The sequence below is a fragment of the Podarcis filfolensis genome (assembly GCF_964270895.1).
Source record: "Podarcis filfolensis genome assembly, chromosome: 8".
Lineage (NCBI taxonomy): Eukaryota > Metazoa > Chordata > Lepidosauria > Squamata > Lacertidae > Podarcis > Podarcis filfolensis.
In genome coordinates this window covers 82324293-82343333 of record NC_139611.1, presented here as the reverse complement: position 1 = coordinate 82343333, position 19041 = coordinate 82324293, and the positions used below count along the sequence as shown (strand labels likewise).

At 50.0% G+C, this 19041-nt stretch overlaps 1 protein-coding gene across 1 annotated transcript; it reads right to left on the bottom strand.

The window, feature by feature from the left end:
* Window positions 1-2561: 2561 nt before the first annotated feature.
* AP2S1 (adaptor related protein complex 2 subunit sigma 1) lies at window positions 2562-17981 on the bottom strand. Its single transcript, XM_083628194.1, has 5 exons — window positions 17826-17981; window positions 10102-10251; window positions 8219-8332; window positions 5804-5863; window positions 2562-3209 (listed from the first exon to the last, which is right to left on the bottom strand). Exons 1-5 carry the CDS (start codon window positions 17826-17828, stop codon window positions 3108-3110), a joined length of 429 nt encoding a protein of 142 aa, XP_083484320.1. The 5' UTR covers window positions 17829-17981; the 3' UTR covers window positions 2562-3107.
* Window positions 17982-19041: the final 1060 nt, after the last annotated feature.

Here is a 19041-nt window from a genome sequence, read left to right as displayed (position 1 = left end):
ATAAGACGCACACACATTTCCCCTTACTTTTTAGGAGGGAAAAAGTGAGTCTTATAGAGCAAAAAATACGGTATTTTCATCTTTCTTTGTCTCTCTCTCCCTCTTTCTTTCTTTCTTTCTTTCTTTCTTTCTTTCTTTCTTTCTTCTCCTTCCCTCCTTTTCTCTCTCCCCTTTTTACTTTAGAATCAGCTTGGAAGCCACGCTTGCCTCGGCCGCATTCAGAACACCATTACCCCCCATTCAACCACAGACCCTCACCACCTCTGCTTTCCCACTGGCACCAAGATTGTAAGGCAAGGATTCCACCGCTGGCAATACTGGCCGATGGCCTGACTTGGTGGGAGGCTCCCCATGAACCAGGTGCAAAAGCCTGCCCCCTGGTGGCCTTTGGAAAAAAACACCACACAGCTCCATAAACTCTGCTGAACTTTGCAATAGGTCACCAGAAGCCACACTGGGACACTTGGCTCCGATCCATGTGGGGCCGAGGGCAGACTTCTGTAGGCTTGGCTCCGGGCTCAATTCCTCATGCTCCTGTGACAGTCATATAAAGGCAAATAAGGATGCAATATACAAAATCACCTGCCCTTCGGAGAGGCAATCAAGGTCTATCTGCAGCCTCATGACCCTCCTGTTTAAATACTGCTTTCAAATAAAGATGTGCTGCAGCCGGGTTGCCCTGACCTTTAGAAGGCTCTAGGGTTGCATGCAAAACCACCAAAGGTGTAACCAAACCCTTCACATGAAGGGCGCATGGTGGGGAGGTCCTCTCTCAAGCATGCGGGAGTGTTCAGCTACTGGGATAAATGCTAAACCCTTATAACTCATAATAATAATAATAATAATAATAATAATAATAATAATAATAATAATAATTTATTTGTACCCTGCCCATCTGGCTGGGTTTCCCCAACCACTCTGGGCAGCTTCCACAGAGACCAAAAATACACTAAAATGTCACACATTAAAAATTTCCCTGAACAGGGCTGCCTTAAGATGTCTTCTGAATGTCAGGTAGTTGTTTATCTCTTTGACATCTGATGGGAGGACGTTCCACAGGCGGGCGCCACTACCGAGAAGGCCCTCTGCCTGGTTCCCTGTAGCTTTGCTTCTCGCAATGAGGGAACCGCCAGAAGGCCCTCGGAGCTGGACCTCAGCGTCCGGGCTGAACGATGGGGGTGGAGACGCTCCTTCAGGTATACTGGACAGAGGCCGTTTAGGGCTTTAAAGGTCAGCACCAACACCAACATCATCACATGTGCACACGTCTGAAAAAGTCTGCAGTTCCCCTCTGCTTCTGCCAAGGTGCCCAAGGCGTAGACACCAGCAGAACCTCTGCTGCTGTCCGTGCTGGGAAGGGGAGGCAGGGAAAAGGGGGGAAGTTAAGACTTTGCTTACAATCGTCAGTGTGGTTTAGTGGTTAGAGGGTCAGAGGGACCTGCGAGACCGGAGTTCACCCCTCTCCCTCTCTCTTTGGCGATCGCTCGTAGCCAAGTAAGATTGTCTTCCATAAACACTGTTTTAAAAGTGAGTCCATATATGACTGTGGAGGCCAATTCTGGATCCACACATTCTTCCACAGTGGGGACATTGGTTTCCGGGTGGGAGTTGATCACGGTGTGGATTTGCCAAGCGTGCCTTCCTCTTAGCACATTTCTCCCTTGTGTCCTGGGTTCGAGTGTCTTCAAAGCCCACGACACCTTTGGTAAAGCCTGTTCTCCAACTGGAATGCTCGCAGGCCAGTGTTTCCCAGTTGTCGGTGTTTATATAGTGGTACCTTGGGTTAAGTACTTAATTTATTCTGGAGGTCCGTTCTTAACCTGAAACTATTCTTAACTTGAAGCACTTTAGCTAATGGAGCCTCCTGCTGCTGCTACGCCGCCGGAGTACGATTTCTGTTCTCATCCTGAAGCAAAGTTCTTAACCCGAGGTACTATTTCTGGGTTAGCGGAGTCTGTAACCTGAAAGGTCTGTAACCTGAAGTGCCTGTAACCCGAGGTACCACTGTACCACATTTCTTTAGATTTGCCTTGAGAGAGTCTTTGAACCTCCTTTTGTTGACCACCAGCATTACGCTTTCCATTTTAAAGTTCGGAATAGCATAGTTCATATCCCCACTTGGCCCGGAAGCTCACTGGGTGATCCCCCAGAGGCACTACCTCTCAGCCTAGCCTACCTCACAGGGCTGTTGTAGAAATTAAATTAGAGGAGCCACACACACACCCTTGATCACCTGGAAGTCAAAGGTGGGAGGTGAACACAACAAATAAATAAGTATTCTGGATGCCCAAGTAGTTTGTAAGGCTGAGGTACCCCCCCACCTCGCAATGCCTGTTCTCAGTGGCTGGCTGGATGCCCATGGAAAACCCCCCAAGCAGGATTTGAGCACAAAAGCGCTCTGTCCTCCTGTGGTTCCCAGCAACTGGAAACCTGCCATTACTGTACGCGGCTTCTTATTAACCTACGACGTGTATTTGGTGCCAAGGCTTCTAAGCGCCAGGTGAAACCATTCTAAGGCTCTAGGAACGCCCTCCTATCAAACATACACAAGACTCTCTTGGTGGGGGTTTAAGTGTCCCATAGATGCTTTATTTAATCAGTACATCACTTTACTGGCAGTACACACACAGTCATCACGCGCACTTACACACACTTATGGTCCCTCTTCTACGGCAGACGCGGCACAACACGTTTTTTTCTTATGGGAATGGACGGGGAGGGGTGGGCAGCAGGCTGGTGACTTGAAGGGCAGAGACAGAAGGTTGTGTTGGGATGGTAGCACAGGGAGAGTGGGGCGACGGCAGCTATCTCCACTTCCCCCCTTTTCCAGAAAAGCAACCCAGCCCCAACCAGCGTCCTCTCCGCCCCCTTCGCATGTTCGGCCCGTGCAGAAGGAAGCGCGGCTAGGAATCCGAACTAGGAATGCCAATTCAAGATGCCCCCCTCGCTTCCCGCAAACCCCCAGCTACAGGTTAAGTGGCAAAAATTTGCTCCGAGCAAGTCACTGATTCAGGGGACCGGGGTGAAGAGAGATGAGCCCTGGAGGGGGGTGGGTAGCGGCAGGATCTTGCCAGGGGGAGATCCGAGGCGATCTACTTCTCTGCTCTTCATTCCAAGGATTGCAACATGAGGAGCTGCTTCAGGACCTTCGTCTGGCTGGTCTCTCGGATCTCGCCGGCTAGGAACATCTCGTCTACCACGGTGTAAACCTGCAGAGAAAATACAGACGTTCCTTCTCTAAGAAAGGGGGCGCTGTGGGGGAATCCCCTAGAAAGAATCCAAAGCAGTGTGTGTCTGGACTTCTGGGCCACCTTTCCAAAAGAAGGCAAAGGAAGTTTTTAATGTTTGATACAGTGGTACCTCGGGTTAAGAACTTAATTCATTCCGGAGGTCCGTTCTTAACCTGAAACTCTTCTTAACCTGAAGCACCACTTTAGCTAATGGGGCCTCCCGCTGCTGCTGCTACACTGCCGAAGCACAATTTCTGTTCTCATCCTGAAGCAAAGTTCTTAACCCAAGGTACTACTTCTGGTAGTACTACTTCTGGTAACCCAAGGTACTATTTCTGGGTTAGCGGAGTCTGTAACCTGAAGCGTCTGTAACCCGAGGTACCACTGTATTTTTCTCTTTTTTACATACAGCGGTACCTTGGTAGTCAAACTGCTTGGCTCCTGAACAAATCGGCTCCCGAACACCGCAAACCCGGAAGTGAGTGTTCCGGTTTGCGAACGTTTTTCAGAAGACGAATGTCCGCCGCGGCTTCCAATTGAGTGCAGGAAGCTCCTGCAGCCAATCGGAAGCCGCACCTGGGTTTTCAAACCCTTTCAGGAGTCGAACAGACTCCTGGAACGGATTAAATTTGAGAACCAAGGTACCACTGTATGTTGTAAGCTGCCCAGGGTGACTGGGGAAACCCAGCCAGATGTGTGGGGTATAAACAATAACATTATTTTTATTAAGGGGTGCAGAGCAGAGCCCACCCTCTGGTAGCAGATGGCCCAAGTGAGGGACCCAACACTGCTCCGACCCCACCCACCGGTGAGGTACCAGCAAGGTCCAGGTTTTGCCCAGCTGGTTGTAGCTTCCTGAACGTCCGGACTGGGCCCTACTTCATGCCTCCTACTCCACAGCAAGGCCTTTCCTCCACTTGGAAGCTCTTCCTTGCTCCACACTCCTTGCGGTGCATGAATTCTGGGCCTCCAGCTGGCAGGGAAATTTGGCCTTTTGCACACTGGGTGCCTCTCAAGTCCCACCACTGTTTGATGTCTCACTCCTAGGCCTCACCCTTCCTTGACCCCCTCTCTGCACCTCCTCTCAAGGTGCCAGAAGCGAGGCCAGGAACACAGAAGCTTCTTTCAGCAGCCACTGAATCAGATGCAACTTCATAAAGTGCAGCCTTAGGCAGGTGTCTAACACCACCTTGTGGGCAGGGCTGGCACCAGCAGGTCGCCCTGCCCCGTTCTTTGCTGGCGCTGTGCCCTGACCGTGTCTCAGAAACAGCATTTGCCTCAATTATTTATTTTACTTTTATTATAATAATATAAATTTATTTATATCCCGCCCTCCCCAGCCGAAGCCGGGCTCACAGCGGCTAACAACAATCAAAGTAACACAACATTCTAAAATCAATTCAAAATCAAATTCATGGCGACCATTGGGCTCGAGTTCTGTGAGGATTACAGAAGGAGGGAGTCAGACTGTGCCTTGGCCAAAGGCCTGGTGGAACAGCTCTGTCTTGCAGGCCCTGCGGAAAGTTGTCAAGTCCTGCAGGGCCCTAGTCTCTTGTGACAGAGCGTTCCACCAGATTGGGGCCACGGCCGAAAAAGCCCTGGCTCTGGTTGAGGCCAACCTAACTCTCTGTGGCCTGGGACCTCCAAGATGTTTTTGTTTGAAGACTGTAAGGTCCTCCATGGGACATACCAGGAGAGGCGGTCCCGTAGGTACGAGGGTCCTAGGCTGTAGAGGGCTTTAAAGGTTAAAACCAGCACCTTAAACCTGATCCTGTACTCCACCGGGAGCCAGTGCAGCTGGTATATCAGCTTTAATTTAATTTAATTTAATTTAATAGAATACGAACACATGACCCATGTAGGTGCACAGACTTAGCAAAGCACAACACCCTTTTTCTTTAAGGATGGCAAGAGTGTGTAGCAAACCGGCAGTCTTCCCTTTTTATTTCAGTGGCCCTTTTCAGTCAATTCCAATCTTATGGTTAGTTTTTCATTGAATTTACCGTATTTTTTGCCCTATAGGACGCACTTTTTCCCCTCCAAAAATGAAGGGGAAATGTGTGTGCGTCCTATGGGGCAAATGCAGGCTTTCGCTGAAGCCTGGAGAGCGAGAGGGGTCGGTGCCCACCGACCCCTCTCACTCTCCAGGCTTCAGGAAGCTATCCGCAAGCCTTGGGAGCCCGCGGGAGTTCCAGCCGGGCTCCCACGGCTTGCAGAGAGCTGCCTGCATCCCGAAGCCTGGGGCGCGCTGAGCAGTCGCGCCCCGGGCTTCGGGTAGCTCTGCGCAAGCCGTGCGGAGAGCAGCCTGTTCTGGGGGCTGGGGGGAAAATAATTTTTCCCCCTTTATTTCCCCCCAAAAAACTAGGTGCCCCCTATGGGCCGGTGCGCCCTATGGGGCGAAAAAAACAGTACCTCTTAAGCTCACTGTGCAGTGCCTGTAATCATGCGGCATATGGATTGTCAGGCTAAATAAAATAAACAAGAGCCCCAAGGTTTTTTTTTATCCACAAGCGTGGTTTGTTTTCCTTCCTCGTTCTGCCTTATTGGAAAAGGGTCAGGGAACAAAAACCCACCTTGTAGAAGTTGAAGACGAGGTCGAGCTCACAGACGTTGTGGAAATATTCATTCAGCACCTGGGAAGAGAGGAGGAGGAAGGGAGTCATGATTTTGGGGGCCACAGCCATGTGCAAGGAAGATGCCTAAAATTTGCAAGGCCAGTCGTAGCTCAGTGGTAGAGTGCTAATTTTGAACAGCTCCGGCATGTCCAGTGAAAAGGATCAGGAAAAGATCCTTATCTCTGCCACTTTGAATAGATAATACAGTAGTAAAAAGGTAAAGGTACCCCTGCCCGTCCGGGCCAGTCGTGACCGACTCTAGGGTTGCGCGCTCATCTCGCTCAAGAGGCCAGGAGCCGGCGCCGTCCGAAGACACTTCCGGGTCACGTGGCCAGCGTGACGAAGCGGCATCTGGCGAGCCAGCACCAGCGCAGCACACGGAAACGCCGTTTACCTTCCCGCTATAAAGCGGTCCCTATTTATCTACTTGCACTTAGGGGTGCTTCGAACTGCTAGGTGGGCAGGAGGTGGGACCGAATGACGGGAGTTCACCCCGCCGCGGGGATTCGAACCACCGACCTTACGATCAGCAAGTCCTAGGCACTGAGGTTTTACCCACAGCGCCACCCGCGTCCCTAATACAGTGGTACCTCGGGTTAAGAACTTAATTCGTTCTGGAGGTCCGCTCTTAACCTGAAACTGTTCTTAACCTGAAGCATCACTTTAGCTAATAGGGCCTCCCACTGCCGCTGCGCAATTTGCTCTCATCCTAAAGCAAAGTTCTTAACCCGAGGTACTATTTCTGGGTTAGCGGAGCCTGTAACCTGAAGCGTATTTAACCCGAGGTACCACTGTACTTGCACTTTGAGGGGCTTTCGAACTGCTAGGTTGGCAGGGGCAGGGACTGAACAACGGGAGCTCACCCCGTCACAGGGATTCGAACCACTGACCTTCTGATCAGTAAGCCCTAGGCTCAGTGGTTTAGACCACAGCGCCACCCACGTCCCTAATACCTCCTCTCTAAAAAGCGATTCCTCTCTTTCTCCCTGGCTGTTCTGGAACTGCCTCCCAGAATGGACTTAATTTGTTCCGGAGGTCCGTTCTTAACCTGAAACTGTTCTTAACCTGAAGCACCACTTTAGCTTATGGGGCCTCCCGCTGCTGCCGCGCCGCCCCTGCGATTTCGGTTCTCATCCTGAAGCAAAGTTCTTAACCCGAGGTACTATTTCTGGGTTGGCGGAGTCTGTAACCTGAAGCGTCTGTAACCCAAGGTACCACTGTATTGGGATAGGGGGGCATCTTCAATTTCTGAAGGCGTGCCATGGACACAACCCCTCCTGGTTGCTTCCCGCCTCCTGCCCCAGGTCACTCAATCCTCCTCCTCGCCACAAGACAAACAGAACAAGAGGACATCTCTCCGCTCAGTCCCCTTTCACTTGTACCCCCTTTGCCACTCCACTCCTATGCTGGCGTGTCCCTTAATAAAAGGACATAGAACTGAAAAGAGTTATCTCCTGCTTGGACTACTGCAATGCGCTCTACATGGGGCTACCTTTGAAGGTGACCCGGAAACCACAACTAATCCAGAATGTGGCAGCCAGACTGGTGACTGGGAGTGGCCGCCGAGATCATATAACACCGGTCTTGAAAAACCTACATTGGCTCCCAGTTCGTTTCCAAGCACAATTCAAAGTGTTGGTGCTGACCTTTCAAGCCCTAATATAACAACAACAACAACAACAACAACAACAACAGTAATTTATTATTTGTACCCCGCCCATCTGGCTGGGTTTCCTCAGCCACTCTGGGCGGCTTCCAACAAAGATTAAAAATACATTAAAATGTCACACATCAAAAACTTCCCTGAACAGGGCTGCCTTCAGATATCTTCTAAATGTCAGGTAGTTGTTTATCGCTTTGAGATCTGGTGGGAGGGCGTTCCACAGGGCGGGTGCCACCACCGAAAAGGCCCTCTGCCTGGTTCCCTGTAGCTTTGCTTCTCACAATGAGGGAACCCCCAGAAGGCCCTCGGCGCTGGCCCTCAGCATCCAGGCAGAACGATGGGGGTGGAGACGCTCCTTCAGGTATACAGGACCGAGGCCGTTTAGGGCTTTAAAGGTCAACACCAACACCTATACAGCCTCGGCCCAGTATACCTGAAGGAGTGCCTCCACCCCCATTTTTCAGCCGGACACTGAGGTCCATCTCCGAGGGCCTTCTGGAGGTTCCCTCACTGGGAGAAATGAGGTTATAGGGAACCAGGCACGGGAGCACTTGATCACACAATCTTCCACCCAGAGTCTAAAGTGGTACCGTTCAGAAATAATTTACCACCTCATCTGCGCTGGGGTGTCGCTTACCATGCCTGGGTGTGAAAGCACACATGCGTGGGCATTCTTAGGGCGCAGACTTAAGCCTGCAGGCACTACTCACCTCCACAAAGTTGTGAATGGCTTCTAGGTAGGCGAGGTTGTTGTCGTTCACGTCCACACAAATGCAGAAATAAAGCCCTGCGTAGCGCCTGTAGATAATTTTGAAGTTGCGGAACTGGGGGGGGCAGGGGGAGAGAGAGAAAAGGTGGTGAAAATAGCAATCACTGGATAGAAGCACAAGATGGTGTCTATTGCAGGTTAGGGTAGGACTGTGGAGGCTGGAAAGGGGAAAGGCTCCTATTACTATCCACCTAGCATTGAAGGGCTATACAAAAATGGCCTCAATATACAAAGGTTGGAGAGCCATCTGTCATGGATGCTTTAGCTGGGATTCCCGCATTGCAGAGAGTTGGACTAGAGCCTTGGGGGTTCCTTTCAAATCTACAGTTCTATGATTCTATGGTTCTATGACCCATTAAAAAGGTCTTTATTCTCGCTTGCAGTGCAACTGCAGGTGCCAGTACAAGTACAGTGGAACCTTGGTTTTCGAGCATCTTGGAAGCCGAACAATTCGGAACCCGAACGCCAAAAACCCAGAAGTAATTGCTTCCGTTTTCAAACGTGCCTCGGAAGTCAAACAGCTTCCGAGGCGTGTTTCTCAATTTTTTTCAATGGATTTTGCCAACCGCCCATTGATCCTCGGCTTTTCGAACGTTTCGGAAGTCAAACGGTTTTCCGGAATGGATTACGTTCAGAAACTGAGGTTCCATTGTAACAGAGTTTGGCATTCAGAGAATATGCACTTCTAAGATTACTTTAGATTGTAATCCTGGTGGTTTTTTAACTGCTCCGAGAGCCTTTTTAGCCAAAGAGCAGGATAAAAAATACTTCCAATAAGTAAATAGCAGTGTGTTCTTCCCCTTGTCCTTCAAATTCCTAACTGGCATAAATACAGAAAGATACAGTGGTACCTCTGGTTAAGAACTTAATTCGTTCTGGAGGTCTGTTCTTAACCTGAAGCATCACGTTAGCTAATGGGGCCTCCTGCTGCCGCTCTGCCACCGCTGCACGATTTCTGTTCTCATCCTGAAGCAAAGTTCTTAACCCGAGGTACTATTTCTGGGTTAGGGGAGTCTGTAACCTGAAGCGTATGTAACCCGAGGTACCACTGTAGAGGCTTTTGCTGGTGTTTTATGCTGTAGTGGAAGCTGCCTCCAGGACTTTGTGACACCTGGAGAAACACACGGTACAGTGGTACCTCTGGTTGCGAACGGGATCCCTTCTGGAGGCCTGTTTGCAGCCTGAAAAGAACGCAACCCGCGCCTGCGCACGCGCAGATCGCAATTCACTGCTTCTGCGCATGCGCGTGATGTCATTTTGTGCGTCTGCGCATGCCGAGTGGCAAAACCCAGAAGTAACCCGTTCCGTTACTTCCGGGTCGCAACCTGAAAACGCGCAACCTGGACCAAATGTAACATGAGGTATGACTGTACAGTGGTACCTCGGGTTACATACACTTCAGGTTACATACGCTTCAGGTTACAGACTCCGCTCACCCAGAAACAGTACCTCAGGTTAAGTACTTTGCTTCAGGATGAGAACAGAAATCGTACTCTGGCGGCGCGGCAGCAGCAGGAGGCCCCATTAGCTAAAGTGGTGCTTCTGGTTAAGAACCGTTTCAGGTTAAGAACGGACCTCTGGATCCAATTAAGTACTTAATGTGAGGTACCACTGTACTCAGAAACACAGAGATCAGGCAAGAGGGTGCTCACACAGCAAACGATGGCAGGTAACCCAAGCCATCCAGCCAAGCCATGTTACAGCTAAACGTCCTAAGAGACTCTGCCCTTCAGTCCCCTCTGCCGAATCCAGTTCGGCCTGCGGAAGGCAAAAGCACGACAGCTTCATACGCGAAGGAAAGCTGCGAGCGGACAGAGACGTTACCTCGACAAAGTTGGTGTGCTTTGCGTCCCGCACAGTCACAACGGCATGGACCTCCTCGATGAGCTTCTGCTTCTCGTCATCGTCAAACTGCATGTACCACTTGGCCAGGCGCGTTTTGCCAGCACGGTTCTGGATCAGAATAAAGCGAATCTGTAGAAGGGGGAAGAAAGCAGCGTCAAAGATACCTGGGATTTAATAAGCACTCTCCAGACTACTGGGACGCGGGTGGCGCTGTGGGTTAAACCACAGAGCCTAGGGCTTGCCGATCAGAAGGTCAGCGGTTCGAATCCCTGCGACGGGGTGAGCTCCCATTGCTCGGTCCCTGCTCCTGCCAACCAAGCAGTTCGAAAGCACGTCAAAATGCAAGTAGATAAATAGGTACCACTCCGGCAGGAAGATAAACGGTGTTTCCGTGCGCTGCTCTGGTTTGCCAGAAGCGGCTTAGTCACATGCTGGCCACATGACCCAGAAGCTGTATGTCGGCTCCCTCAGCCAGTAAAGCAAGATGAGCGCCGCAACCCCAGAGTTGGCCACGACTGGACCTAATGGTCAGGGGTCCCTTTACCTTTACCTCCAGACTACTGATACCCGGGACATGCTTATTAAAAAACAGATTACAGCTGAGAATACCCTTTGCTCTTGGGTATTTGTTTGTAAAGTGTGCAGGGTAGAGAATTGCCTATGGTCACTGTCAGACTATCCTTTCTTATCAGGACACAAGCAATGTTCAAAATTCCCCAGGCGCCAGGTACGTTTTGCAACTGGCATGGGTCCAATCGTGACCACGTGGAGAGCTCTGAATGCTGGGTTGGAAAATAATCTCTGATCTCTCAGGCCCTACTCTGACATTCTAACCACTGCACCAGACTGTCTTCCTAGAGTACTTCTGCTACGGGGCAGCTATATAAATTAAATAGGTAAATTAATATGGGAAAAGCAAGATGTCACATATAGAAGGCTCTGAAATATTTTCCTGGAAGCTTGAATTTGTTTTATTCTTAATTTTTTTAATGTGTTGCAAACCGCTTTGAGATTTTTTTCTTTAAATTATAAAGCAGTATAGAAATGAAATGAGGAACAACACCACAAAAATCACATTGCAAAAGAAAGGCGCCTAGACATTTCGTGGTGACCATAACCTAGCTTTAAGGTGCTATTTGGCAATTAGCTTATTAATCTGAGTTTCTAACACTGGACATAAGCCAAGAGCTGCCGCTCACTCAGAGATACAGGCCTGCCTACCTTGGGGAAAAGCCTCTGCACCATGAATGGCTGGGCCAAGTGCAACTAATGCACATACACATCGTGGCTTCACCCCCCCCCCAAAAAAAAAGGCTGAGTGGAAAGCAGCAAGGACAGAGCAGGCACTTGCACAGAGAAGCAACAGGCCTCCTCCTCAAGGCATGGATGCCTTGGGCTCACTGGGACCGTTGTTATTCATTTCCCACAATGTATTACAGAGAATTACAGCTTACTGTTTAACGCTCACTTTAAGCTCAGCGGGCTTTACGCCCAAGCAAGCCTGTGCAGCAGTGGTGTCCAAACCTTTTTCAAAGAGGGCCAGATTTGATGAAATGAAGGGCTGTGAGGGCCGACCAAAGTTTTTTTTAGCATTGAGGTTGTTGAGCTTTATGATTTTACCCCAAAGTTGTTGAACTTTTTTAAGGTTGAAGTTGTTGAGGTTTTTTTAGGATTTCCTCGCAGGAAATAAACTGCCACAGGGGGGCCGGATTAAACCGACCCACGGGCCATATTAGGCCCCCAAAACACCTTCACATTCCCATTGAATGATCCCCTTCCTTATTGGGGGGTGGGCAAGTTACACTGAAGTTTTCTGGATAGGCATTCTGTTGTCCTATTACTCGGAGGCCTGCAAAGATGCAAGTCAGAGGCTGTCTCCTGAGACCACACATTTTCCAAATTCGCTTGAGGGCCAGTCTAAGAGAGAACCACCACACAGCCATGCAGATTTTAACGTTTTGTAAAATGCAAACGCGGACGCGGGTGGCGCTGTGGGTAAAACCTCAGTGCCTAGGACTTGCCGATCGCATGGTTGGTGGTTCGAATCCCCGCGGCGGGGTGAGCTCCCGTCTTTCGGTCCCAGCTCCTGCCCACCTAGCAGTTCGAAAGCACCCCTAAGTGCAAGTAGATAAATAGGTACCACTTTATAGCGGGAAGGTAAACGGTGTTTCCGTGTGCTGCGCTGGTGCTGGCTCGCCAGAGCAGCTTCGTCACACTGGCCACGTGACCCGGAAGTGTCTCCGGACAGCGCTGGCCCCCGGCCTCTTAAGTGAGATGGGCGCACAACCCTAGAGTCGGACACGACTGGCCCGTACGGGCAGGGGTACCTTTACCTTTACCTTTACTAAAATGCAAACATTCACAGGGGTTCCGAGTCTTCCTCCCAACATGGGGACGGTTTAATGCCGAAACTCAGCCTTTGCCAACTTGGTGCCCTACAGATGCACTAAAACACCCCTCATATTTTGGCTAGGGCTGGTGGGAGGGAAACTGGGCTGTTGAGGGCTCTCCTGACCAGAACAGTTCCTGCCTCTCTTGCCAGATCTCCCAGCTGCTTCCTTCCCCTTTCCTCCCCCTGACTTCCTTTTGCTGTGTTGTGCATGGACTGTGCTTCAGGGGAAAGCTCGAGGGCGTCCCTAAAGAACAGAGCAGCTATTTCGGGTCAGCCTCCATCCATGCCTCTTCATGCCTAGTGTGCTCAAGAGATAGGAAAGGGACCCACCCTGTATCGAGAAAGCCAGCCCAGCAGAATCAGCAAAGACAAACAAGGGATGGCTGGCTATCTGTTCCAGCATCGCATGATGTTGCTTTTTCAAAAAAATAAAAATAAAAAGAGGCTGAACAAGCATCCACGCCAGGGGTAGGCAACCTGGGGCTTGGGAATTCATTCATTCCCCCCCCCCCAATAAAATATAGTCTGGCCCCCCACAAGGTCAGAGGGACAGTGGACTGGTCCCCTGCTGGGAAAGTTTGCTGACCCCTGCAGAAGTGTTTCCTACATCTAAAGAAGCCCAAGAAGGCTGTGGTTTGTAGCCAGTGCAAGTTCTACTCAGAGTAGACCCGCTGGAATGCATGGTGGTAATAATAATAATAATAATAATAATAATAATTTTATTTATACCCCGCCCTTCCCGGTTCAAACAGGCTCTTGCACATGGGTAGGCAAACTAAGGCCCGGGGACCGGATCTGGGCCAATCGCCTTCTCAATCCGGCCCGCAGACGGTCCGGGAATCAGCATGTTTTTACAAGAGTAGAATGTGTCTTTTTCTTTAAAATGCATCTCTGGGTTATTTGTGGGGCATGAGAATTCCTTCATTATTATTTTTCAAAACATAGTCCGGCCCCCCACATGGTTGGAGGGACGGTGGACCGGCCCACGACTGAAAAAGGCTGCTGACCCCTGATCCACACCATCCACTTTCCTCATCACAGAGGCGGCACGACAGCGGTGGCACATCTCCCGAGAGAAATGGTCCCAAGTATGACAGCACTGTCCTAATGCAGCCTACAGGAGATACGCAGCCCCTTCACCTCCCAAATGATACTGCCTGGGCATAAAAAGCTTTCAGGGAATGAGCAAGCCACAGGGAAACACAGGGCACTGCAGGTCTGGCACTACAAGAATCTTTGCACTCCAGCCCAAAGTGCAGGCACGCATGGGTCACTCTCTCCTGAGGTTCTGTCTCCCACTGCATGGGTCACTTCTGACACCAGGTGGGATCCTGCGTTCTCCACCAGGGGCCAAATGTGGTCCTTCAAGGATTTTTTCCTGGCTGCAAAAGGTAAAGGACCCCTGGACGATTAAGTCCAGTCAAAGGCGACTATGGGGTTGCAGCGCTCATCTTGCTTTCAGGCTGAGGGAGCCGGCGTTTGTCCACAGACAGCTTTCCAGGTCATGTGGCCAGCAGGACTAAACTGCTTCTGGCGCAAAGGAACACAGTGATGGAAACCAGAGCGCACGGAGATGCCGTTAACGTTTCCGCCACAGCAGTACCTACTTATCTACTTTTACTGGTGTGCTTTCGAACTGCTAGGTTGGCAGGAGCTGGGACAGAGCAACAGGAGCTCACTCCGTCGCAGGGATTCGAACCGCTGACCTTCTGACCGGCAAGCCCAAGAGGCTCAGTGGTTTAGATCACAGTGCCACCCGCGTCCTGGCTGTAACATCCCCTTGCACTGTGAAACACCATGCCTGAATTGAAGCTTCTGCTCCTACGACATGCAGACGTCAGCGAATATTCTGTAAGCAGAAACACCCATGGAAAAGACTCTGCTTGGCTGCTTGCGTTTCTTTGCATTAAAAAAAAAAATGCAAACACCTAAATTAACAGATAGTGCCCCTTGTTATCCAACGAGCTTGTTTAGCGGATACGCGTTTCCACGGAAAAGCCACAAGGGAAATGAGAGTTGCACAACTAACAGACAGATCCTTCCCTTTAGAATTTCTCCTCCCGCAAGAATTGACTAGAGAGGAAATGCCACAGATCCGCAAGCATATGAACATGTTATCTCTCTCCAGAATTCTCAAGGACAGATGCTTCCAAAGAATACTGTGTTCAGGCCCGAGCATAGGTTTTTAAAAAATAAATAACTATAAAATCAGATTTTAATGTACATATTTATTACTGATATTCAAGATCTGAACCAGAAAAAACATGTTATGATTTGCATATTATTCTAGTATCAAGAGACCAAAAAGAAATCTACTTTGAAGCTACACCACAAGCTAGGAGCACAGCTCCATCCATACCACAGCTGAAGTGAAGCAAAGACCTCACATTAAGAAATGTAAAGATTCCAGGTAACTCAAGCAAGCAAGCCAAGCCACAGAAAGACGCCAGTCTCCGCCCCACTCTAATGAAGTGGACCACTTCCAAAAAGGATTTGCACAATATCCAGCTCAAAGAACTTGACAAGGAACTCTTTATGGGAATACAAGTTGTAGCAAACTCTAATGAACTCAAGAATCGGTGTGTGTGTTTGCAATATTTAGTTAATAAATCACAACCACCCTTTTCACAAATCAAAGGTTTCCATGGCTTATATGTGGCAGCACATCTTACTTTTCTAAAAAGTTTGTTTTTAATTTAAGTGCAGATGGGAAGCAAAATAACAGAACGCCTTTTCTAAAATGGTTTTCGCCAAGATAAAACAAGTATATTTTTACCTGCAGAAATATTATCACATTCATAGGCAAATGTAGAACAGTTTAATCCTCTTACAACTGACTAAGATTCCTTGATTTATGTGACAGACCAACCGCAAAAGAACAGACTCCCTCTGGAGATTGTGAAGTCTCCTTCTGTGGAGGTTTTTAAGCAGAGGTTAGATGGCCATCTGTCATGGATGCTTTAGTTGAGGTTCCTCAAAATGCAGGGGGTTGGACTCAAACTCAAATTCTATGATTCTATTAAAGGCACGCCATAATATTGAGCCCACTGTGTCTGCAATGCACTACAACAGGGGTCAGCAAACTTTTTCAGCAGGGGGCCGGTCCACTGTCCCTCAAACCTTGTGGTGGGCCGGCCTATATTTTGAAAAATAAATAAATGAATGAATTCCTATGCCCCACAAAAATCCAGAGATGCATTTTAAATAAAAGCACATGTTCTGCTCATGTAAAAACACCAGGCAGGCCCCACAAATAACCCAGAGATGCATTTTTAAATAAAAGGACACATTCTTCTCATGTAAAAACAGGCTGATTCGCAGACCGTCCGCAGGCCAGATTTAGAAGGCGATTGGGCCGGCCCCGGCCCCCAGGCCTTAGGTTGCCTACCCATGCACTACACTCAAGTCACTGGATTACAAACCATAATATGTTGCAGTGGAAATATGGGATTTCTGGATAATTCCACTTGCTGGGTTTCCTAGAGAGCACTTGGTGATCAGGGGAAAGGGAATAGGAAGGAGAAAAGATGCAACTCCCATGAGCATGGACTGCTCTCTGCCCTGAACAACAACCTCCTCCTCTACACGTGCCAGTCAAATGGGGCACTACCACCATCTCCTGTAGGCATCTTCTAGCTACCTTCCAACTATGGGCAACACTTGCACATCCTTCTTCCCAACAGAAAATCCCACTAAGTCCATGCACGCTCTCCAAGTTGCGCATCAAGAGGAGGATTCTGGTTCATTGTTATTTATTTTGCAAATTTATAAACTGCTTTGCAGCCCCCAAGGCAAAAGTAAAGCACATATTCTAGAAACAATGAAAACAATATAAATGATGCAGAAGAATAAACCCATAGATTTACAGTTAATATTTCAGAAATGCCTGGATCAAGCACAGGGAAAGCCTGCTTAAAACTTTACTGTTATCCCACCAAATCCTTGCTTCTGACAGTGGAGGCAGCGCATAGCCGTCATGGCTAGCAACCATTCAAAGCCTTCTCCTCCACACATACTCTCTCTCCCCAACCCACATACCCCTTGCACATTTTGGGCAAAAGATCATAGAAAGCTGCCTTATACCAAGTCAGAAGAACCTGTGCCCCATCTTGTTCATGTACTGCCCACTCCAGCCTTTGATCAACCTTTGGTTGTTGGACCACAACTCCCATCATCCCTAACCATGGCACCCTGCTACCTATGGACGATGGGAGTTGTAGTCCAACGACGAGAACAACGGCCTGGCAAAATAAAAATAAAAATCCTTCCAGTAGCACCTTAGAGACCAACTATGTTTGTTATTGGTGTGAGCTTTCGTGTGCATCTGAAGCAGTGTGCATGCACACGAAAGCTCATACCAATAACAAACTTAGTTGGTCTCTAAGGTGCTACTGGAAGGAATTTATTTTAAATTTTGTTTCGACTACGGCAGACCACCAACACGGCTACCTACCTGTAATGGCAGTAGTCCTCTGGGATTTCAGGCAAGGAGCCTCTCCCAGCCCTACCTGGTATTGAACCGGTGACCCTTTCTGCTTGCAAGGCAGGTGCTCTAACCACTGAGCTATGGCAAGGTTGGCGCAGCACGCCAGGTGATTTAAAGCTCTGGACGCGGGTGGCGCTGTGGGTTAAACCACAGAGCCTAGGACTTGCTGATCAGAAGGTCGGGGGTTCGAATCCCCGCAACGGGGTGAGCTCCCGTTGCTCGGTCCCTGCTCCTGCCAACTTAGCAGTTCGAAAGCACATCAAAGTTCAAGTAGATAAATAGGTACCGCTCCGGCGGGAAGGTAAATGGCGTTTCTGTGTGCTGCTCTGGTTTGCCAGAAGCGGCTTAGTCATGCTGGCCACATGACCCGGAAGCTGTACGCCGGCTCCCTCGGCCAATAAAGCGAGATGAGCGCCGCAACCCCAGAGTCGGCCACGACTGGACCTAATGGTCAGGGGTCCCTTTACCTTTATGCCAATGGCCTTAGCAAGGTCGGCTTCAGGATGCGGCCACGGAGCCCTGCTGCTCATTCTGCTTGCTGTGGGCCGTGGACTTCTGAGAGAAGCATGGGCACAACACCAGAGGCCTACCTTGCAGGGAAGTCGTTAGGGATTTAACAGCGCTGACTTGAAGCATTGCAGCAAATGCTAACATTGAAAACTGGCATAATTGGAATTATCATTATTTCTCCCACCAGCAACCCCTTTCCCTCCCCACACCCAACACCCTGGACCCCTGGATTTGGGGGCCCCCATTGCTGACCCTGCCTCCCCTCCCCCTCCGGCTGAGCCCCATATTTCAAATCCCTCCCCACCCCATTCTTACCATGGCGAACCCCTGCCCTAAATCCTCTTTCCACGCAGAGCTCGGGGCAGCTGCTCCGACACCCCTCCCCGGACCCTCCCTTCCCACCGGATATCCGGTGAGGCGCGCGCCCCGGCACAGCGGGCAGTCGGGAGTTGTAGTCTTCAGAATGGCTGCCGGAGGAGGAACGCCGTCGAGAGGGCTAAAACCCGCCCCCGCCAGGGCTATACGCCGACTCGGCGTTGCATGCCGGGAGTTGTAGTTCCTCCGACCTGAGCGGTTAATGGGAGTACGGAATGGTCCCCTGAATCAATCAGGGCAAGGCTGCCTCCAGCAGGGGGAGCCCGAGCTACGCGGCGCTCGCGCCAAGCCGGGGACTTGTCGGGAGGCGCGAAGCCCAGCGCTTCGTAGGGCAGGCCCCGCCAGGCCGTTACTTGAGCCCCCGGCTTTGGCAAGGCCTGGTAGGCCCTGAGCGGGGCTGAGGCAAAGGGGGTGCCGCAGAAGGGGGCGCCCTCGCCTCAGGGCAGGTTATTGGAAATGGAGGTTGTTGGAAATGGGTGCCCTTCAAGAGGCGCATAAAATAAATTGTTGTTTAGTCGTTTAGTCGTGTCCGACTCTTCGTGACCCCATGGACCAGAGCACGCCAGGCACTCCTGTCTTCCACTGCCTCCTGCAGTTTGGTCAAACTCATGCTGGTAGCTTCGAGAACACTGTCCCACCATCTCGTCCTCTGTCATCCCCGTGTCCTTGTGCCCTCCATCTTTCCCAACATCAGGGTCTTTTCCAGGGAGTCTTCTCTTCTCATGAGGTGGCCAAAGTCTTGGAGTCTCAGCTTCAGGATCTGTCCTTCCAGTGAGCACTCAGGGCTGATTTCCTTCAGAATGGAGAGGTTTGATCTTCTTGCAGTCCATGGGACTCTCAAGAGTCTCCTCCAGCACCAGAATTCAAAAGCATCCATTCTTCGGTGATCAGCCTTCTTTATGGTCCAGCTCTCACTTCCATACATCACTACTGGGAAAACCATAGCTTTAAGTATATGGACCTTTGTTGGCAAGGTGATGTCTCTGCTTTTTAAGATGCTGTCTAGGTTTGTCATTGCTTTTCTCCCAAGAAGCAGTCGTCTTTTAATTTCGTCACTGCTGTCACCATCTGCAGTGATCATGGAGCCCAAGAAGGTAAAACCTCTCACTGCCTCCATTTCTTCCCCTTCTATTTGCCAGGAGGTGATGGGACCAGT

Bases quoted from the DNA above. Each gene is read 5' to 3' on its own strand.
- AP2S1 (XM_083628194.1), bottom strand. The intron at 8,333-10,101 runs GTAACGTCTCTG...TGCCCCCCCCAG, and splicing joins AGCACACCAACTTTGTCGAG to TTCCGCAACTTCAAAATTAT. The intron at 3,210-5,803 runs GTGGGTTTTTGT...TTTTCTCTGCAG, and splicing joins TCGTCTTCAACTTCTACAAG to GTTTACACCGTGGTAGACGA.